Source organism: Carica papaya, chromosome 4, assembly GCF_054855325.1.
Source record: "Carica papaya isolate Zhongbai chromosome 4, ASM5485532v1, whole genome shotgun sequence".
Classification (NCBI taxonomy): Eukaryota; Viridiplantae; Streptophyta; class Magnoliopsida; order Brassicales; family Caricaceae; genus Carica; species Carica papaya.
In genome coordinates, this window is record NC_142312.1 from 1,145,538 (window position 1) to 1,164,520 (window position 18,983).

At 35.4% G+C, this 18,983-nt stretch overlaps 3 protein-coding genes across 3 annotated transcripts; all 3 read right to left on the reverse strand.

The window, feature by feature from the left end:
• Positions 1-2,882: 2,882 nt before the first annotated feature.
• LOC110814402 (dof zinc finger protein DOF5.7-like) lies at positions 2,883-4,563 on the reverse strand. Its single transcript, XM_022041863.2, has one exon. It carries the CDS (start codon positions 4,139-4,141, stop codon positions 3,194-3,196), a length of 948 nt encoding a protein of 315 aa, XP_021897555.1. The 5' UTR covers positions 4,142-4,563; the 3' UTR covers positions 2,883-3,193.
• Positions 4,564-6,736: 2,173 nt separating this feature from the next.
• LOC110814440 (putative mannitol dehydrogenase) lies at positions 6,737-10,040 on the reverse strand. Its single transcript, XM_088217169.1, has 5 exons — positions 9,808-10,040; positions 9,267-9,380; positions 7,515-8,028; positions 7,268-7,421; positions 6,737-7,157 (listed from the first exon to the last, which is right to left on the reverse strand). Exons 1-5 carry the CDS (start codon positions 9,903-9,905, stop codon positions 6,952-6,954), a joined length of 1,086 nt encoding a protein of 361 aa, XP_088073295.1. The 5' UTR covers positions 9,906-10,040; the 3' UTR covers positions 6,737-6,951.
• Positions 10,041-16,048: 6,008 nt separating this feature from the next.
• LOC110825633 (putative mannitol dehydrogenase) lies at positions 16,049-18,611 on the reverse strand. The gene is made up of 5 exons (XM_088217171.1): positions 18,280-18,611; positions 17,995-18,108; positions 16,889-17,402; positions 16,642-16,795; positions 16,049-16,452 (listed from the first exon to the last, which is right to left on the reverse strand). The coding sequence occupies exons 1-5, from the start codon at positions 18,375-18,377 to the stop codon at positions 16,244-16,246; spliced, it is 1,089 nt and encodes a 362-aa protein (XP_088073297.1). The 5' UTR covers positions 18,378-18,611; the 3' UTR covers positions 16,049-16,243.
• Between the last annotated feature and the right edge of the window lie 372 nt (positions 18,612-18,983).

Genomic DNA, 18,983 nt, shown 5'->3' on the forward strand with positions numbered 1-18,983 from the left:
TGAAAAAATTATATATATATGTATGTATGTAATGTGAAATACACTAGATACATGTACTTTGTCTCTGAACTTCTATAAATACAATGAAAATGAATGGACTTCATTGTAACTCAATGAGACTGTTTGGGCTGGTCTCATTTGAGAGAGAGAGAGAGAGAGATATATATATATATATATATACACATAGGTGTATATTAATAGTAAAAGATAATTAGAGTATGGAAAAGAAAGAAAGAAAAGAACAAAAGAACAGAAGCAGAAAAGGATAAAAGAAACAAAATGATGAGGGGAGAGGTGGGTGGGATTTGGAAGCCCAATGCAGAGAAGAAAGCAGCCAAAAACAGTGATGAGATGACAACATTTTTCTCGTTTTGGTAGGGAGGAGGTTTTCACGTAATCTGTGTACTCCACAACCACTCCCCTCCGTATACGTTATGTATATATATATATATGTATATATATACACACACACACACACACACACAATCATATGTATGTATATGCTACAATCTTTTTTAAAAAAAGAAATATACATTTTTCTTTTACATGACACGTCATAATACTGATTATGCGGCAATCATATATGTATGTATATATATATTGTGATGGGTTTACGTTTGGCCATTGATGAATGATGACCACTAGCTATGGCTAGTTCATCAATATTATAATGTGTGTATATATATATATATAGGTGGAGGTGGTGGTGGGGGTGACGATGATTGATGTTGTTAATGAAGATGATGATGATGATGGGTGAGATGAGAGGATGAGGGATGAGGTGCATGATTGGTGGGTGGAGGTGAGGAGCAGCGAATAGAATCTAACGAAGTAGTCATGTGCTTCTCGCAGTTTGTAAGTTGTAAAAAATGACAGCCCACAATATACTTGCAGTGAAGGAAAAGCTTCCTCTCCATCACGTTAATCACGCTACTTCCATCTTCTCTTCAGTTTCCTTCACACCCAATTATCCATCACCACTACAAACAACATATATATATATATATATTTGTAGAATATTATAACTGGGTCCATTCTAGAAAGTAAAAAAGGAAATTGGGAACAAGGTGATATATAAAAAATACATATATATATATATATTGTAGTAGAAGAACATATATAAAAAGAGAGGAGCAAAAGAAACAAATATATAAATGATTGAGAAGAGCTTTCAGGAGAGTTTCTTTTCGATTTTTCTACACATAATATATATACAATAACTTCAGTGAACTTGTTTGTGGGTGTGTATATATTTATGTATGTACATATATGAGCGTGCATGTGATCAGAAAGGGAGAGAAGTTGGCATGTAAAAGCACCAACATGATGTTAAAAGTTTGTCTATTCGGTGTGGGTGCAGGGACCGGGTACCTTTGATAGGAAAAGGATTGAATATATATATATGCATGTATATATTTATACGAAAAAATGAACACTTTAATTAGGTGCACGTAAACCTATAGAATGTTGCACACAAAAAGTTGAAAAAAAAAAACAAACAAACAAACACAGTAAAGGTAGTAGGAGAGATCATATATTGATTGTATATATATATATATTTAATGCCTTGGCTTTAGAATACCTGAATTTAAGAATGTTAACAAATGATTACATAACTGGTGGTATGAAATCACGTAAATCGTAAATTTATTGATCTAACGAGCTGTTTGGACTAAAATAATCAAGCGTCGAACAATTGAAGCTGGCTTCTTTCCCTTACAATATTCATATATGTATTATGTGTAGATTTGAACTTCCATAATTGCTTATAATTAACATATATACGTAGAGGGCAGTAGAGAGATATATATATATATGTATCATTTGCATATTACCATGAAAGAAAGAGATCTAAGTAGCTAGCTAGTGTTAATTCTTTTCAAGAATTGTCCGACTCCCTACATTCTTTTTGGGTGTTAATATTTACATTAAAGAATGAAACTGATAATTAACTTCATAGATGGGATTAATTAAGACAAGAAAGCAACAAATTAATAAGAGAGCAAAAAAAGGAAAAGAAAAACTTTGCCACCCTCTCTCTCTCTCTCTCTCTCTCTCTCTCTCTCTCTCTCTCTCTCTCTCTTCCCCTTAGTCACTCGCAAAGGAGAAGAATCAGAAGGTGGTCAAATTGCTGTCTCTTCACAATTAGCGACGAGAAGGTGATGGCTCACTCCCCAATACCCTAAAAGAGCGACTAACAAGTTCCCCATTTGAATCTAATTTTGTTGAGGAAAAAAAAAATTAAGAATAACTTTAGATGCCAATTATCTGTCTTTCTCTCTCCCAGAATTCAAATGTTGACAGTCTTTCATTCAATGCACTTTGAAGCCACCACTTTTTCAGACACACCACCAAAATCACACCTCACTGGCAACTAATTATTGTGAAGAACCCAATGCATCCCCAACATAACTCAGATCATATCTCAGACCTAAACACTGCAACCCTAAGCAATGCCGACCTGCACCCTCAACATTGTTGTCCACCTACGCTCTGCTTCAGTATAAGCTGCTGACCTGATGAGACTCACAGATTCAGACACTGCCTGCCTCTGTGTGTGTGTGTGTGTGTATATATATATATAACAAATCAAACAAATATCCAGTTTTAAACTTTCATATTCCAAGAACCCGTCACAGATCCCAAAGGTATTATTTGTCACAACTAGCACAAACCTCCTTAATTTCTTTCGGTAGCCAAGATCAAAATCACCTCAATATAAGAGAGGGAGAAAGGGAGAGAGAAAGGGTATAGAGAACCCAAGAAAAAGCTTTTCACTTTCGTCAAAATCTAGTCTTTTTTCTTTTATTGCTACCATAAACACCAGTAATTCTATAGCTGATCGGCTAGCTTCTGCTCCTGCATCTTTTTGGTCTCGTAGGAACATGTAAAGATTTTTGTAAATTAAACAAATAACATCTAAAACATATAACAGATAAAGAACAACACCACCACCAAGAGATTCTCCTCCAACATCTTACTAAAAAACAAAAATATCGAAAAACAAAGAAACATACCCTATTTGATCTGATCCTTTCCCCAACTTCTACATTTTGCATTTAGCAGCAAATGAAAATAAAGAACAAACATATACCTAAAATGGGTTGGATAATATACCACCATATGTATGCTACTTTTACCCTAATATCTTCTACATCTTACTGTTCTGCAGGTAAGTTATACGAATTCTCCACTAGGGTAAAGAACTGTACTGATGCAAGTCATTCCATGCTTGAACTCCGTTCCAGTTGTTTGTGGTATCGTTGGCTGTGCTGTTGGTAGGAGTAGGAGCATAAGAATTCCCAAAGAACCACTCGGTTGCAGTCTCGGAATTTACACTTTCTTTTCTTGAATTCTCCAGGTTGTGAAACAAAATGGGCTGTGGCTTCTCCAGAGGGACTGATGAAACGTTGTCGTTCTCCTTCTGGTTTTCTTCCCCGAAAAGCATCGCTAATCTTTGCTGCTGCAATTTCCAGTGTAAGTCTTGGTTTAGTGAACTCAAAGACTCAATTGAAGATGCCAGGTTGCTGCTGACATTCACCGACCCTCCTGAACCCAAATCATGAATTGCACCGCTGGTAGTGGCGACCGAAGAGAGGGGATAATTGAAGCCCAACAAAGAACTGTTATTGTTACCAGAGCTTCCAGCTTGATGGTGATGATCGAGGCTGAAAGAAGAAGTACAGGTACTATCCAATCCGAAAGAAGAAAACTGGTTATAGAAACCAGTTGGCGAAGGGTTTAGCCTCGGAAGCTGAAAGTCCATGGCTGGAGCGAGACCATGAAAGAACTTGAACCCACCAATCTCCAAAGACGAACCGCCCGAGTCACCAGAAAGCCTTGAAGACGAAGATGATGAAGACTTGATCTTCTTGTTTTTGCGGCAACCACCGCCGATGGGGACGTTGCGGAGAGCTCCGCCTTTGGTCCAGTAGCGCCTGCAAGTCTTGCAGAAATGTCTCGGCTGCGTAAGGCTGTAGTTGTTGTAGTAGCAGAACTTGGTGTTAGGCGAGTCGCATCTCGGACACCTTAGGGTTTGCTCTTGCGGCCTCCCTGATGCAGCTGTACTCTTCCGGTTGCCGGAGCTCTGGCTATCGTGATCTTTGGTGACTGGTTTTGCACCCAGATGATCCGAGGACATGGTTTTGGGAGGTGAGAGAAGAGAGATTTGGAAGAGAAAAAAGGGGGGTCTATGATTTGTTGATTATGAGTTTTTTCCTTTTGCAGAGGCAAATATACTCAATGAATTGAATGGTTTCATGCATGAGGTGGAGAGATGAGAGAGATGATGGCGGCCTGTGATAATCATAATCATCAAAGAAGGGTCTGGGATATGGAAGACACTCATATCTATATATATATATATACCAAGCTGTATATATAGGTAATTAGAGTCGAGATCTGGTAGAATAAAAAAAAAATTAAGCTTCCATGAGAGAGAGAGAGAGAGCAGATCTCACTAGAAAAAGAAGTCGGTATATATAGGAGCAGAAGAAAGAGAGAAGATAGTAGAGACAAAAGAAAGCAGAAAATCTGAAACTGATCTGGCAGAATAGAGAGATCCACAACTTCACTTAAGCATTTGGATATATATATACATAACTACTCTATATATATATATATATATATATTCAAGAATACACATACATTTAAATTAGTATTTAGTCTTCAAAACCAAGAGATTAAAATGGGAATAAATCAAGGTAGATATTACAACAAAAATGGTTGAAAGATGTAACTTGACAGTATAATATGCTACGTATCATTCTTTTTAAAAGTAATATACATATATACGTAATTACAATATTAAAAACAACACATAATTAACTGTTTACTTTTTATTTTGGTTTCATTACAATAAATAATATTCTCTGGACACACAGATCACAGATACATACATATATATATACATATATTATTATAATAATAGATACTGATTAAAATTATGGAGTTAATGATGGATGAATCAATGGAGGTAGCCATGCATTAAAGGCTACGGTAAGGCATTCCAAGAGAGATCAAAGCAACATAAATTGACAGTCCTGATAATAGCAGTAGCAGTATAGAGGAGATACATATGAATATATATATATATATAAATACATATATTATTTGTATATATATGTATAATAGATAGTACTAGCTAGCTAAGGGTTTTGAGTGAGTGTGGCATCGGCAAGAGCAACAGGAGCTGGTGGTGCAGCAGAGAAGAGCAGTGAGGATGTGACAGAGGCAGAGCCACTGCGGCTCTTGTCTATTCCTTCTCCTGTAATGTCCCTTTTAACAAACCTATATTGTCCTTCAATTAATTTTACTGATTTTTCCATTAATTAAATTACTCACAAAACTAATTATACGTATAATTTTATAAAAATTTGTATAGTATTTAGAGATATGAATTTCTAATAAGTAACTGATGAAATTATTCATCCACTAGGACTTCCTAAACTTAACATCATTTTAATTAATTATTATGAGGATCACATGTGTGTGTGTGTGTGTATATATATATATATATATACATGTATGTATATGTGGTGTGAGTCAGAGAGATTCAGATGAAAGTATCCTTGAAACTGGAAAGACACCCATTTCCCACCACAAGTTGTATAGCAGGATCTTTACCAGTGGGGATCATCTTTGTCCTTTCACTTGCTCTGAAATTAACAGTAATGGAGAGAAGAAGAAGGAGAAGAAGAAGAAGAAGGTTCAGACTGTTTGTTTACTGGGAAATTTGACAGAGACGTGTAATAGAAAAGGACAGGTTTTTGTTTGATCTAATTTCCTCTACAGTTGGATTTGCATAGCCAATGGTTATGGGCTACCTCTGTTTCTGAAGCTACACCCAATTGCCAACAAAATAATTAATACACACACACAGATATATATATATATATATATATATATTCATTCTTTCTCCAATTGCATTAATTCCCTCTCAGTTTTATTATCATAGGTCAAATTATGATTATGACTAATCATACTTCAATAATTTTGCTATTATTATTTTTTAAAAAAAATTAATTTTTAATTACTTTAACTAAATTAATTTGATCAACCTCTTTATTTATAAAAAAGTATAAATAATAATTAAATTGCATATATTCACACGTTTTTTATTAAAACATTATATTATAATTGATCTATATATATATATTATTTAATTAATAAAAAATACACATTTTTATTTAAAAAAAATATAAAATCGAATCTCACCAGACTTACTAAATAGATTCATGGGAAGATATCAAATTCCAATTGCTTGATTTTATAAAGATTGAACTCGGACCTTACATAATTAACAACTGGTATTATTATTATCTTCCAATTTTGTTCTTACTTGGCCAATAAGATTATATTACTAGACTAAATTAGACGGGAAATAATTTAATAATCACGTTCTATATAAGTAAGAACTTAGATGAAATCTAAGATCGTATATTGATTACTTTGCCATAGATAAATTAGGGAAAAAGGAGTGTGAGATTAAGGTAATGAATATGGGCATTGATGATGGGGAACAGTACCGCCCAAAGAAGTTGAAGAAACGTGGAGATGGCCTCTGGTTAATTACTAACCAGAACAAGGTCAGGCTATTCCCTCTCTGCTCCCCAGACAACCTGGCTGGCTCATAATCTCTAACTTCTGAGAGGAACACGTGATGGGGGTGGTGGATTCCCATGAGAATCAAACAAATCTCAACCAGAAAACAAGCACAAATTACGTATACCACACACACACAAACACATACACATATATATATATGTATAACCCACATTCTCACTCTTGTCGATATGCCTTATTTCTCACGGCGCCTCAACCAAAATACAGACACACAGACTCTGTTCGTATTATAATAAGAAACAGAGCAGTGACAAAGTTATAATTATAAGGGATATTACACTCTTTTATTTTAATTGTTCAGAAATTTTCATCAATTGCACAAACAGTTTAGTTCGTAGGTTTGAGGGTGTTCCCGATATCAATCACAAATCTGTATCTAACATCAGCCTTGGCCAATCTCTCCATGGCAGTGTTCACATACTCCATTGGTATCACTTCAATGTCTGCTGTTATGTCGTGTTTTGCCGCAAACTCAATCATCTCTTGCGTTTCCTTCATTCCTCCGATGGCGCTACCACCAACTATTTTTCTCCCTGTAATTTTCATAACGACTGTTAATCTATCAAATCGAACAATTGACCTGTAAATTCGCACTTAATACAAGATGAAAAATATATGTACTTGTAAATAAAATGTTACTTACCGATAAGGAGAGGAAAAGTTGGCAATTCAAGTGGTTTTTCTGGGGCACCAACCAGGATAAGCTTTCCTTGAGACTTCAGTAAGCCAAGCAATGGCAAGAGAGGGTGTTGTGCAGACACAGTATCAATTATACCGTCCATTGTTGCCATTGCAGCCTATACATATGCCAACTTATATTACGATTGATGTATATGTATTACATGTAAAAACTTTTATTTATAACTAAACAATACAGATTGAGAGGTTACCTGCATCTGGTCTTGGTCACGGCTGACCACAAAAGAGTCGGCACCAAGATGTTCAATGGCTTCTTTCTTCTTGTTCGATGAAGTACTAATGACAGTGACCTTAACCCCCATAGCCTTGGCGAATTTGACAGCAACATGGCCTAACCCACCGAGCCCAACCACACCCACATGCATGCCAGGCTGGTCGAGTCCATAGTGCCGCAGTGGGCTATACACTGTGATTCCTGCGCAGAGAAGAGGTGCAGCACCGTCGAGAGGAAGGTTGTCCGGGACGCGCACCACGAAGTGCTCGTCGCAGACCATGTGATCGGAGTAGCCGCCGTAGGTGACGGTTCCGTCGGAGTAAATTGTCGAGTAACTGAGGATCATTTTGGGGCAGTAGTTTTCCAGATTGTCCGCGCAGCTGTCGCAGGAGCCACATGATCCCACCATGCACCCAACTCCAACTCTGTCGCCAACTTTAAACTTGTCTACCTGACTTCCCACCTCCGTCACCTCCCCCACAATCTCATGCCTGCATTACTTGATTAATTCATGTATCAGACTTCGGGTAATTTGCAACTTGATTAATTAATGATTATCTAAACTAACACTAAGATAATTACTCAACCAATTTATTTCATATAAACTTTTCTATAGCCTTCACGGTCTTCTGCGTAGACCCATGGCTCAACCCACCAACTCAATGACTTTTGGGTACATACATACATACATACATACATACATATATATATATATATATATATTATATAATACAGCATGTGGGTCGAACGTCGACAAATGCTGAGGCCCAAAAGATGTAAAAGTTGAACTGGGTCGTAATTATTTTGGTCTGGCCTGATCTCGAATTTTATAACAAATAAAAAGAATAAATTTACTTACTATAAATATATGTATATGTGTATTTAATCCAATTATTTCTTTTTTTAGCACAGAAAGCAGCACCACCCTTTCCATGAAGTTTACACATTCTTCTCTAAATATCAACTATTTCAGCGAGAGGCAAGTCTTATTTCCTATCATATAAATGTAGTTAGAAATATATTATAACTATATGTTATATGAGTTAATACAAGGGTAATTTTATTATATAAACTTATTTAATTATTAATATTATAAACTTCTTCCAATAAATTTTAGTGGACATCATATATATAAATATAATATTTTAATTCAATCATCTGCCGTCCTTTTTTTTTTTTTTTTTTTTAAATCACACATATAATATAGTATAAAAAAGAATACAGTATAATATAGTAAAAATTTGAACTATTTCAAGTCTAATTTATTAAATTAAAACTCCAATTTAAATTATGTGTTTTCGTAATTCTTATTATAAACTATAATTAAATTTTTACACATCAAATAATTAAAAATTGTATGAATTTAATAAGAATATGATAGATTTGAACCCATATGGATTGACTTATGCCCATGAATTCGAAATTTAGGTACTAATTTCAAAATATCTAAACTATGCTAATAAGGAAACAAAACATTAGATAATTAAGTTCTTAAAATATAAGAGATTGAAGAACTAGTGTATAGAATTTGGCTATGACCACTCAACGACTCACCCTAAATTCACTAAAACCCACAAAAGGAATTTGGAATACGTAAGTTGAAATTAATGAAAGATTATTCTATATCCTCACTAAACCATTCCATTAAACCATCTTATTAACGGTTAATTTTTCTTAATTAATTACTTTACAAATTTAATTAAGATTTAAAAAGAAATGGAAGATATACCCTGGTACAAGAGGGTATATTGAGGTACCCCAGTCGTTCTTCAACATATGGAGGTCAGAGTGACAGATGCCGCAATAAATCACTTTGAATCTGACATCTTTTACTCCGGTCTCCCTGCAAATTATGATTAAACAATATAAGATTAAATTACTAAGAATTATATATATATATATATATATATACAAACACTTAATTATTGTATAAATATACACATCTTAAACGTTTTTATTACCAAACACGTTTATTAATTTAGAAGAAAACTTTGCATGCCAAAGATTTTATATAAGTCCACCCAAAAAAAAAAAAAATTAGACAACCTGGTGTTAGTAGATTCTTTTTGTTTGAAGAAAACTTATATAAAGTTCTGAATCTGGGTATTTATATATATATATATAGATATATAGATATCATACACACACACACACACACTTTGAAATGGGAAGAGAAGATACAGAGTAGGAAAAAAAATCCAAGATTTATGCACACAGACATGCACACGCACACACACACACACACACATATATATATATATAATATATACCTTCTTGAGAATTTGAAAGGAGAAAGAACACCAGATGTGTCTGTGGCTGCCCATCCAAAGGCAGGCGTAGGGTGCTCTTGCTCTGGTAATTTCGCCATGGTGAAGAAGAAGAAGAAGAAGAAGAAAACTTGAGATCTAGGGTTTCTGTTCACAACAAGATATCAGAGAGAGGTAGTTGGGGTTTCAGTATTATAGAATTCTATGGAGTGCGGTCCATGTGGGAGCGCGCATTTATTATACGTACTGATTGACACACACATATATATATATATAATATACATATATGATATCATACGCAAAGGATGATGCAAGAGAGCAATTGACGTTGTGGGGTCTAGTCCACATTAAATACAAAACAATATATATTGGTGTATATATAGAAGTGTATATCTTTTTTTATTTCGTCTGTGTTCGTGTAGGTTTAAGAATTTTAAACCGAATAAAAAAAAATATTATAATACGTGGCCTTGTTTAAATTTGTTGTAATTTAATTTCTAAATTCGTAAAATTATTTTAATTTATTTATATTTTCATACATCTTGAAATTTTTAATATGAAATAATATTTTTTATATTTTTGCTCATGGTTTATCGTTAATGGAATTTAAGAATTATAATGATTAAATATAAATTTAAAAATAATTAATTTTTTATTTAATTAATCATGTGACAATAACAAATATATGTATATGATATATATATATATATATATATATTAAGAAAAAGAAGGCAGAAGACATACGGATCGGATTCAGACATTCTTAACTTCATCTTTCACTAAAATTCAATTTAATTGGGTTGTATACCTCAAAAGTATATGTTTTATTTTCAAAAGATCTATATATATAAATATATGTACCCTTATATAATGATTTTCTTTCACACACGACTTATACTTTAAACTCTATTAACTCCCTTTTAATGATATATTTTACTATCATCAAATGATATAATTACATAAATATTATATTCTTAAAAATAATTAATATATTGTAATATCTGAATCTGAAATTTGATTCGAAATTAATTTTAAAATTAAAAAAAGTGTATAAAAATAAAAATTTTAAATTTATAAATTTTTATTTAATATAAAATTAGGAAAAAAAATAGATGAATAATGAAATCGAAAATAATTTTAAAAAAAAATGATGAAAATTTGGGTTCGGAGAATGTTCTTGAAAGAAAAATCGAAAACTGGGGTCAAAATGTAATTAAAAAAAATACGTCACGTAAGATCGTCCAGTCAGCAGACCCGACAAACTGGAGTGCCCCCCATGGCAAGGCACCTGACTTAGTGCCACGCGGAAGACCACACTGGCAATCCGCGTGCCCGCGATCAGACAGTTCGGATGCGTCCCTGCGCGCATGGACAGTTCAGATATGTTCCCTCATCAGACACGATCGGACGGTCGCGATAAACGCGATGAACAATTCAGATTTATTTTCTCTTTAAACATGATCGTACGGTCCAAATCAAATCGTAATGAACATTTCAGATTTATTTCTTTTTTAAATGCGACCGGACGGTCAAGATCAAACGCGATTTACGGTTCAGATTTAAGGAATATGGGTATAAATATCTCACTTCATACCAAACTCAAACCTAGCCGCCAGCCTCCCGCTACAGAAGAAGAATTAGTCACCGAAGAAGGGACCCGACCACCACTCGCCGCCACACTGGAGCCACATCTTATCGCTAAAAAAGGTAAAAAAAAAAATTATTTGCTCAGAATTTGATTTCGAATACCTTCATTGCCAAATCAGAGCAAAAGGATCAGCGAATAAGTCGAAAACCTCGGGTAAAGTCCGGCAGCGCCACCGCAAGAAAAATAAAAAATCGTCTCCGATGGGCTCCTTCCCGATTCCTGTTTCGTGCGATTTTTTCACAATTATGTTCACCATTCTGTTTTCTAAGGTTAATCGAAGAAAAAGACTCAACCGCGAAGGTGAGCCGACAGAGCCGCTGCACCAGAAAATTTCACCACCAGTAAGTTTTTATTTTTCGACTTTTCTTGGTCAACTGACACCCCATAACGTGTTTTCTCGCAGGGATTAGTATAAAGCCCACCAAAATCGGCCAGTCTGAGGTAAATCGCCACCATGGGCGGCGGTGCCATCACCGAAGCATGGCGGTGCCGCCGTGCTGGAATTCTAAAATTGGCTGAAAAAGATTTTTACCACTGATTTTGGATTTTTTTAGGGTATTTTTAGGTACGTGAAGCGTGTTTCGATCTCCGCAGAAAAATTTAGAAAATTCGAAAATCGTCAGTAAGCACAACTTAAAGTTTAATGTTTCGGACACCAATTCGGGTAAGAATACCACATCTTATTTTCTGTTATGAAATTAAAGTTTAATTATCAATAATACGGTATTTTGCGTAATTTAAAAAGTTTCGAGAATTAATTATAGATTACTAATGGAGACATAACTGATTATTTATTATTATTATTTTATTTAACTTGTAACGGCCCCGGAAATATTAAAATGAAATGAGTATTTAAATATATCAAATGCGGAAGCGAGATCAAAATTTCAGTTAACATCCCTTACACAAAAAAAAAAACCCAAAAACGTACTTAAAATACAAAAGATTAAACTAATTAAGAGAGAAACTCGAAAATAAAACTATGAGTATGACTACAGAGTCTCTAGGCATCCCCTTCGTCGTCTTCCTGCGGAACGGGCTCGGGAACCATGTCTTCCTGATCTGAAATGGTTAAATAAGGAGTGAGCTACACTAGCCCAGTAAGAACATCACGATATCTCACCGTCACGGAGGTAAAGGTGGGTAGAAAAACACAAAAGACTAATGGAGCATAATTTACAACAAACTCGTTTATTAACATGAAAACCTTTACCCTCCACTTACCTCGGTGGAATTTATGAAAACAATATAAGAAAAACAATAACATTATCATAATCATTGAATAATATAAGTTGTAAAACATAACACTTATCACGCCCCTTGAAATTTCAATCATTGTACAACATATCTTTTTCTCATTTACCAGCCTACTAGTATCCGTGGGGGTCCATAGGGGTTCCGCTACCCGTTAACCTTTAACATTCATAATCAGTTTCCAGGGTCGTCCCCATACCCCGTCCGGTATGGGCGCCAAAACCATGAACCTCAATACCCCGTCCGGTATGAGGGTGAAACGGGCCGTCCCCATACCCCGTCCGGTATGGGCGCCAAAACCATAAACCTCAATACCCCGTCCGGTATGAGGGTGAAACGGGCCGTCCCCATACCCCGTCCGATATGGGCGCCAAAACCATAAGATCTCCATACCCCGTCCGGCATGTGAGATCACAATCCCGGTAGGGTTCCCCACGGACCTGGTCCGTCCACCATCTCCCAGGATATCTAGTTAGGCTGACCCCCATAATACAATTATCAGTCTACACAATCTTTCATTTTCTTTTTCCTCAGTCAGCATCATCAATTCACATACAAACAAGCAAAAGAGTAATTCATGCCGAACAGACAACATACAGTATCAGTTTTTCAGTCATTCAACCCATGATTAATAAAAACGTAGTATATGCACACAAATCTGTAAAATGAACACATCAAACCTCATTTTGCATTTAAAGCTGTAAACAGGCTAAATAACAGTAAATCACCAATCACACTAGACTCGGGCTCCATTAGCCACCTTAAGTAATTTCACACATTCGTTAATTCAAGAAATACCGTTTTATCATTTTGAACTTTAATACCGTGATAGGAAATAGGGTGAGGGGTCCTTACTTGTTTTCGGGATCCGAATACGATTCACAGTGCGCCTGCAGGCCGTCACTAATTTTCCCTGAATTTTTTCCGGGGAACTGAAACACACTAACAGTACCTGCACGTGTTCCAAAAAAAATCCAAATTAGGCCCAGGGCCTCTTTCGGCCCAAATCGCAACTCCGGCACGGCGGCTCCGCCGTGCTCTGGCGACGGCGCCGCCGCTGGCGGCGGCGAGTCGCCTCGGGTTGGCTGTTTTCGGCCGTTTTCGGCCGAATTCGGCCACACTCGCATTGGTCCTTGTCAGAAAACAACCCTAGGGCCCTCGGGGGGCCAAAAAATCACGGAAAAGCGGAGCTTACCGGCGGCGGCGCTCTCGGGTACGGCGGCTCTCCGGCGAGGTTCGTGTTTTGGTGATTCGGCTTCGGTCAACCTGTAGAGAAAAAAATGGTGATCACGGTGATATAAAAATTGCATCGAACGGAGGCCGGGAAGGACCTCGTCGGAGGCAAAAACCGAGAGGGGGCGCGGCGGCGGCGCTGGGTTTCGGCCGCGTATTCCGGCCGTTTGGCCGGGATTTCGGCCTCAATTTGGCCATAGGAGGAATCAGCGGGGAAAAACGAGTCGGGGGTATGAAATTTACCTCGATCGGCGGTCGGAAATTTCCCCGGTGCGGCGGCGGGTGGCGGCGGTCGGCCTCTGGTTCGTCTTCTCCGGCGAGCGGCGGGCGGCTAGGGTTTGTGGTCTGGTGTGGGGGTTCTATTTATAACCCCTTGCCTTTTGATCACAGCCGTTCATTTCGTTTTAATCTGGGCCGTTCGTTTTTGATTGAATCTGGGCCGTCCGTGCGATTGAATCTAGGCCGTCCGATCGCGGGATTGATCTGGGCCGTCGGATCGCACCCACGCGGATCGCCAACGTGGCTCCTTTCGGAGTGACGCGGTCTTGCCACGTGGCAGGCCCCGGTTGGCCGGGCCTGCTGACGTGGCTGCTGACGTGCCCCCCCCCCCCCCCCCCCCCCTTTTTTTTTTTTTTTTTTTTCTCCCCCTCCTTTCCGGGTGCTACATAACTGATTGATTGATTTTAGAGCTTTAAATGCATTATAATATACTGAAATTAGTAAAATAATTTAGTTGAATTTTCTTAATGCATGTATTGTTTGTCTTAAATTGATTTATGGTTAAATTATGAAACTAAAAATTAAATATAAACAGAAAATTGATTAATTAAGTGAATAAATGAATGGTAGCCTTATTAGATATCGTGGGAGATTGTCGACGGACTGGATACATAGGAAACATACTGTGAACGTTGCCTCATACCGACATGGTATCGGAGATTAGTATTTTAGTGCTCATACCAGACGAGATATAGGGACGGCTCGTTTCACCCTCATATCGGACAGAGTATTGGGGGATGATATTTTTTACGCTTATACTGGACGAAGTATAGGAACGACCAATTAATTGACAATGTTGAATAATGGTTCACGCATAGTGAAGACATCTCTATAGACCCTCCATGGATACCAGTAGTCAAATAAAAAGAGAAAGTTGCTATTCTTACTTACTTAAATATGAGATTATGATGTTGTTAAACTCTTGTCTCTATAGGTCGGTTTTGAAAATCTCGCTACGGTAAGTATACATTAAATGATTTTATTTATAATAAATAAATTTACCTAAATTAAGAGTTTTATTAGTTAATTTTATAATTTTTACTAATTTTTATTTCTGTATCATTGAATAGTGTGATATTTTTACTACACTAATATAATTCACTATTTTATTAACCATTTCATATTAAAAGAATCAAGATCCAGATCCCGATCAATTGTGAATAGTTCATCATCTGAACTCCCTTCAAAGGCTAGTGAAAGTCGTTTTAGGATATTTAATTGTCTACTTTTTATTTATTTCTTGATTTTTTCTTTATTCTTTTATAAAGGTCATTTCTGTAGTTATATTGAGTATTCTAAATTATTGTGTAAAGAATGTAAACCTTAAATTTATTATTTTATTTCTGTATTTAATTTATAATTTTATTTCCTTTTAACTTAAATTTATTATTTTATTTCTGTATTTAATTTATAATTTTATTTCCTTTTAATTTTCGGATCATTATATATGTAGTATGTGATTTTCATAATTTTTTTTAGAAAATATAATATTCATGTAATTATATTATATAATACGTGAATATCAATTAAATAATATTAAATATATTGCTGACATTATGAATTAATTTAGACAAATTTAAAAGTAGGATAGTGCATTAAAAATTAATATATAATTCAATATAAATTATAACATTTGGATTGTGCAAATCATGCTTTAAACTCAAAAGTATGTCTTTTTCCCAATAAAAAAATATTAATTATGTGGTACACAGAATGTAGTCACCAATACATAAATTAATATATATATATATATATAATTTATTAATTTAAATTAAAAATTAAAAAAAAAAAGAATTTAGAATCAAATGATTAACACTTTCACTAGTCATATACTCCAAATTATATATTATATAAAATTAGAATTCATAAGATTATTCAATTCCTCATGAAAATTATATAGTATACAAACACCATAAGATTATAACAAAGAAAATGAGCAAATATTACATAACATGCAGTAGATGATAATAAGTAATCAAAGCATGTTGAACTGCTCTGTTTAAACAAAATCAGAGGAGTAACATTTTAGGGACTTGTAGGTTTCAATGTCTTCCCAATTTCAATCACAAATCTGTATCTAACATCAGCCTTGGCCAACCTCTCCATGGCAGTGTTCACATACTCCATTGGTATCACTTCAATGTCTGCCATTATGCCGTGTTTTGCTGCAAACTCGATCATCTCTTGTGTTTCCTTCATTCCTCCGATACCGCTACCACCAATCATCTTTCTCCCTACAATTTTCGTAACTACTGTTAATCAAATCGAACGATTGACCTATTTAATTACTTTATAATATGATTATACGATTTTTATCTACGAATATAGTTATAATTTAGAAAAATTTAAAATTTTTAATTCATAAATTTATATGTAATTTTAAAATAATAAATATATAAAAGTATAAACAAAAAGTTATTTACCGGAAAGGAGAGGAAAAATTGGCAATTCGAGTGGCTTTTCTGGGGCACCAACCATGACAAGCTTTCCTTGAGACTTCAGTAAGCCAAGCAATGGCAAGAGAGGGTGTTGTGCAGACACAGTATCAATTATACCGTCCATTGTTCCCGTTGCAGCCTATACATATACCAACTTATATTATGATTGATGTGTGTATATTACACGTAAGAACTTTTAGTTATAACTAAATAATACAGATTGAGAGGTTACCTGCATCTGGTCTTGGTCACGGCTGACCAGAAAAGAGTCAGCACCAAGACGTTCAATGGCTTCCTTCTTCTTGTTGGGAGAAGTACTGATGACAGTGACCTTAACCCCCATAGCCTTGGCGAATTTAACAGCAACATGGCCTAACCCACCGAGCCCAACCACACCCACGTGCATGCCAGGCTTGTCGAGTCCATAGAACCTCAGTGGGCTATACACCGTGATTCCTGCGCAAAGGAGAGGTGCGGCACCGTCGAGAGGAAGCTTGTCCGGGATGCGCACCACGAAGTGCTCGTCGCAGACCATGTGATCGGAGTAGCCGCCGTAGGTGATGGTTCCGTCGGAGTAAGTTGCAGAGTAGGTGAGAATCATTTTGGGACAGTAGTTTTCCAGATTTTCCGCACAGCTTTCGCAGGAGCGGCATGATCCCACCGCGCACCCAACTCCAACTCTGTCGCCAACTTTGAACTTTTCAACTTTACTTCCCACCTCCGTCACCTGCCCCACAATCTCATGCCTGCATTATCATTTCATATGTTATGATTGTGTCTGCTACTTTTTTCCCCTACTTCACTTGTGCTTAATTTTGATCAGTAAGTATTCTGCTTTACAGAATTATCTATTTGTTTATGACCAATTTGACTTTTGCTATAAAGAAGGAAGAAATAGAAGAACTAAACAGGGTCAATGTGGACCACTTTGACTTTTGGCACAAGAAGTGTCCAGTAAGTCTATGGATCTCCCGAGAATTCTAAAAATGATAGAAATTAATTTTAAAATAAAAATCAGACTAAAAATTAACAACCACAAATTTGAAGAAAATTAAGTACAATAATTATTTATTAAAATATAATTTATTTTTTTTAAATCCTGAGAAAATTAAAATATAAAAACAATTTACTAATAGAAATACACAAAAATAAATAATATCATTAAAAAAATTTTATAAAAAAATTATCAATAATCTAGTTAAAGATATTAAAAATCAGAAATTTAATTAATAAGTGAAATTTATTATAAAATTGGAAAACCCAAGTATCAAAATTAAGTAATTAAATTTCCCGATAATCTTTAATGAAGAAATTAAGATAATTAAAATGAATACACACCCTGGTACAATAGGATATACAGAGGTGCCCCATTCGTTCTTCACCATGTGAAGATCAGAATGACATATTCCACAATATAAGATCTTAAATCTCACGTCTTTCTCTCCAGTTTCCCTGTAAATGAAACGAGAGAACAAAATAAATATATATATATATATATACACATACACACATACATACATTGACAATTTCTGAATCTGAGTTTCAAATGTAAAAAGAAAATACAGAGGACGCAAGAAAACCCAAGATTGATATTTACATATATATATATACACACACATGTACCTTCTTGAGAATTTGAAGGGAGAAAGAACACCAGAAGAGTCTCTAGCTGCCCAGCCAAAAGCAGGTTTTGGGTGCTCCTGCTCTGGTACTTTCGCCATGGATGTGTTTTTTTCTTTTTAGGGTTGTGTTTTGTCAAGAGCAAATCTGAGAGATGTTGTATGTGTAATTTGGTTATGCGGTGTTGCATTGGGTGGGAGTGTATATATAGGAGGTGAGGATTATAAAACGATGACGTACGGAATGAGAGATGATAACCTATAGGGTGACGTTAGCAACTCAGCCGCAAAACTCATAAATGGTCTGGGACGAGCCGTGTTTGACAAGTTCCTTCGCCGAAGTAGGTTTCATGGGTTTATACATGCATACACGTGCATATATATATATATGAATGGAATGAAAAACATGTGGTGGATTCCGAAATTACTTGAAGAGATTCGGTACAACCTTAACCTCTTACTTCTAGTGACATTTTTAGCGGCCAACGTTTTGAGTATTTTGCGTTCCCTCGTTAAGTAAAAAAATATCTAAATATTTTTTAGCCCATTCATTTTTTTTTTTTGACTCATTAGGTTTATTAGGATTTTTTTTAGTATAAGAATTTAATAATAACAAATAGTATAAAAATAAATTTTTAGTCACTAAAATAAAAAATAAATAGAAAATAAAATTTTTGCTGAAAAATTATGTCAAACGGTTTTTATTTC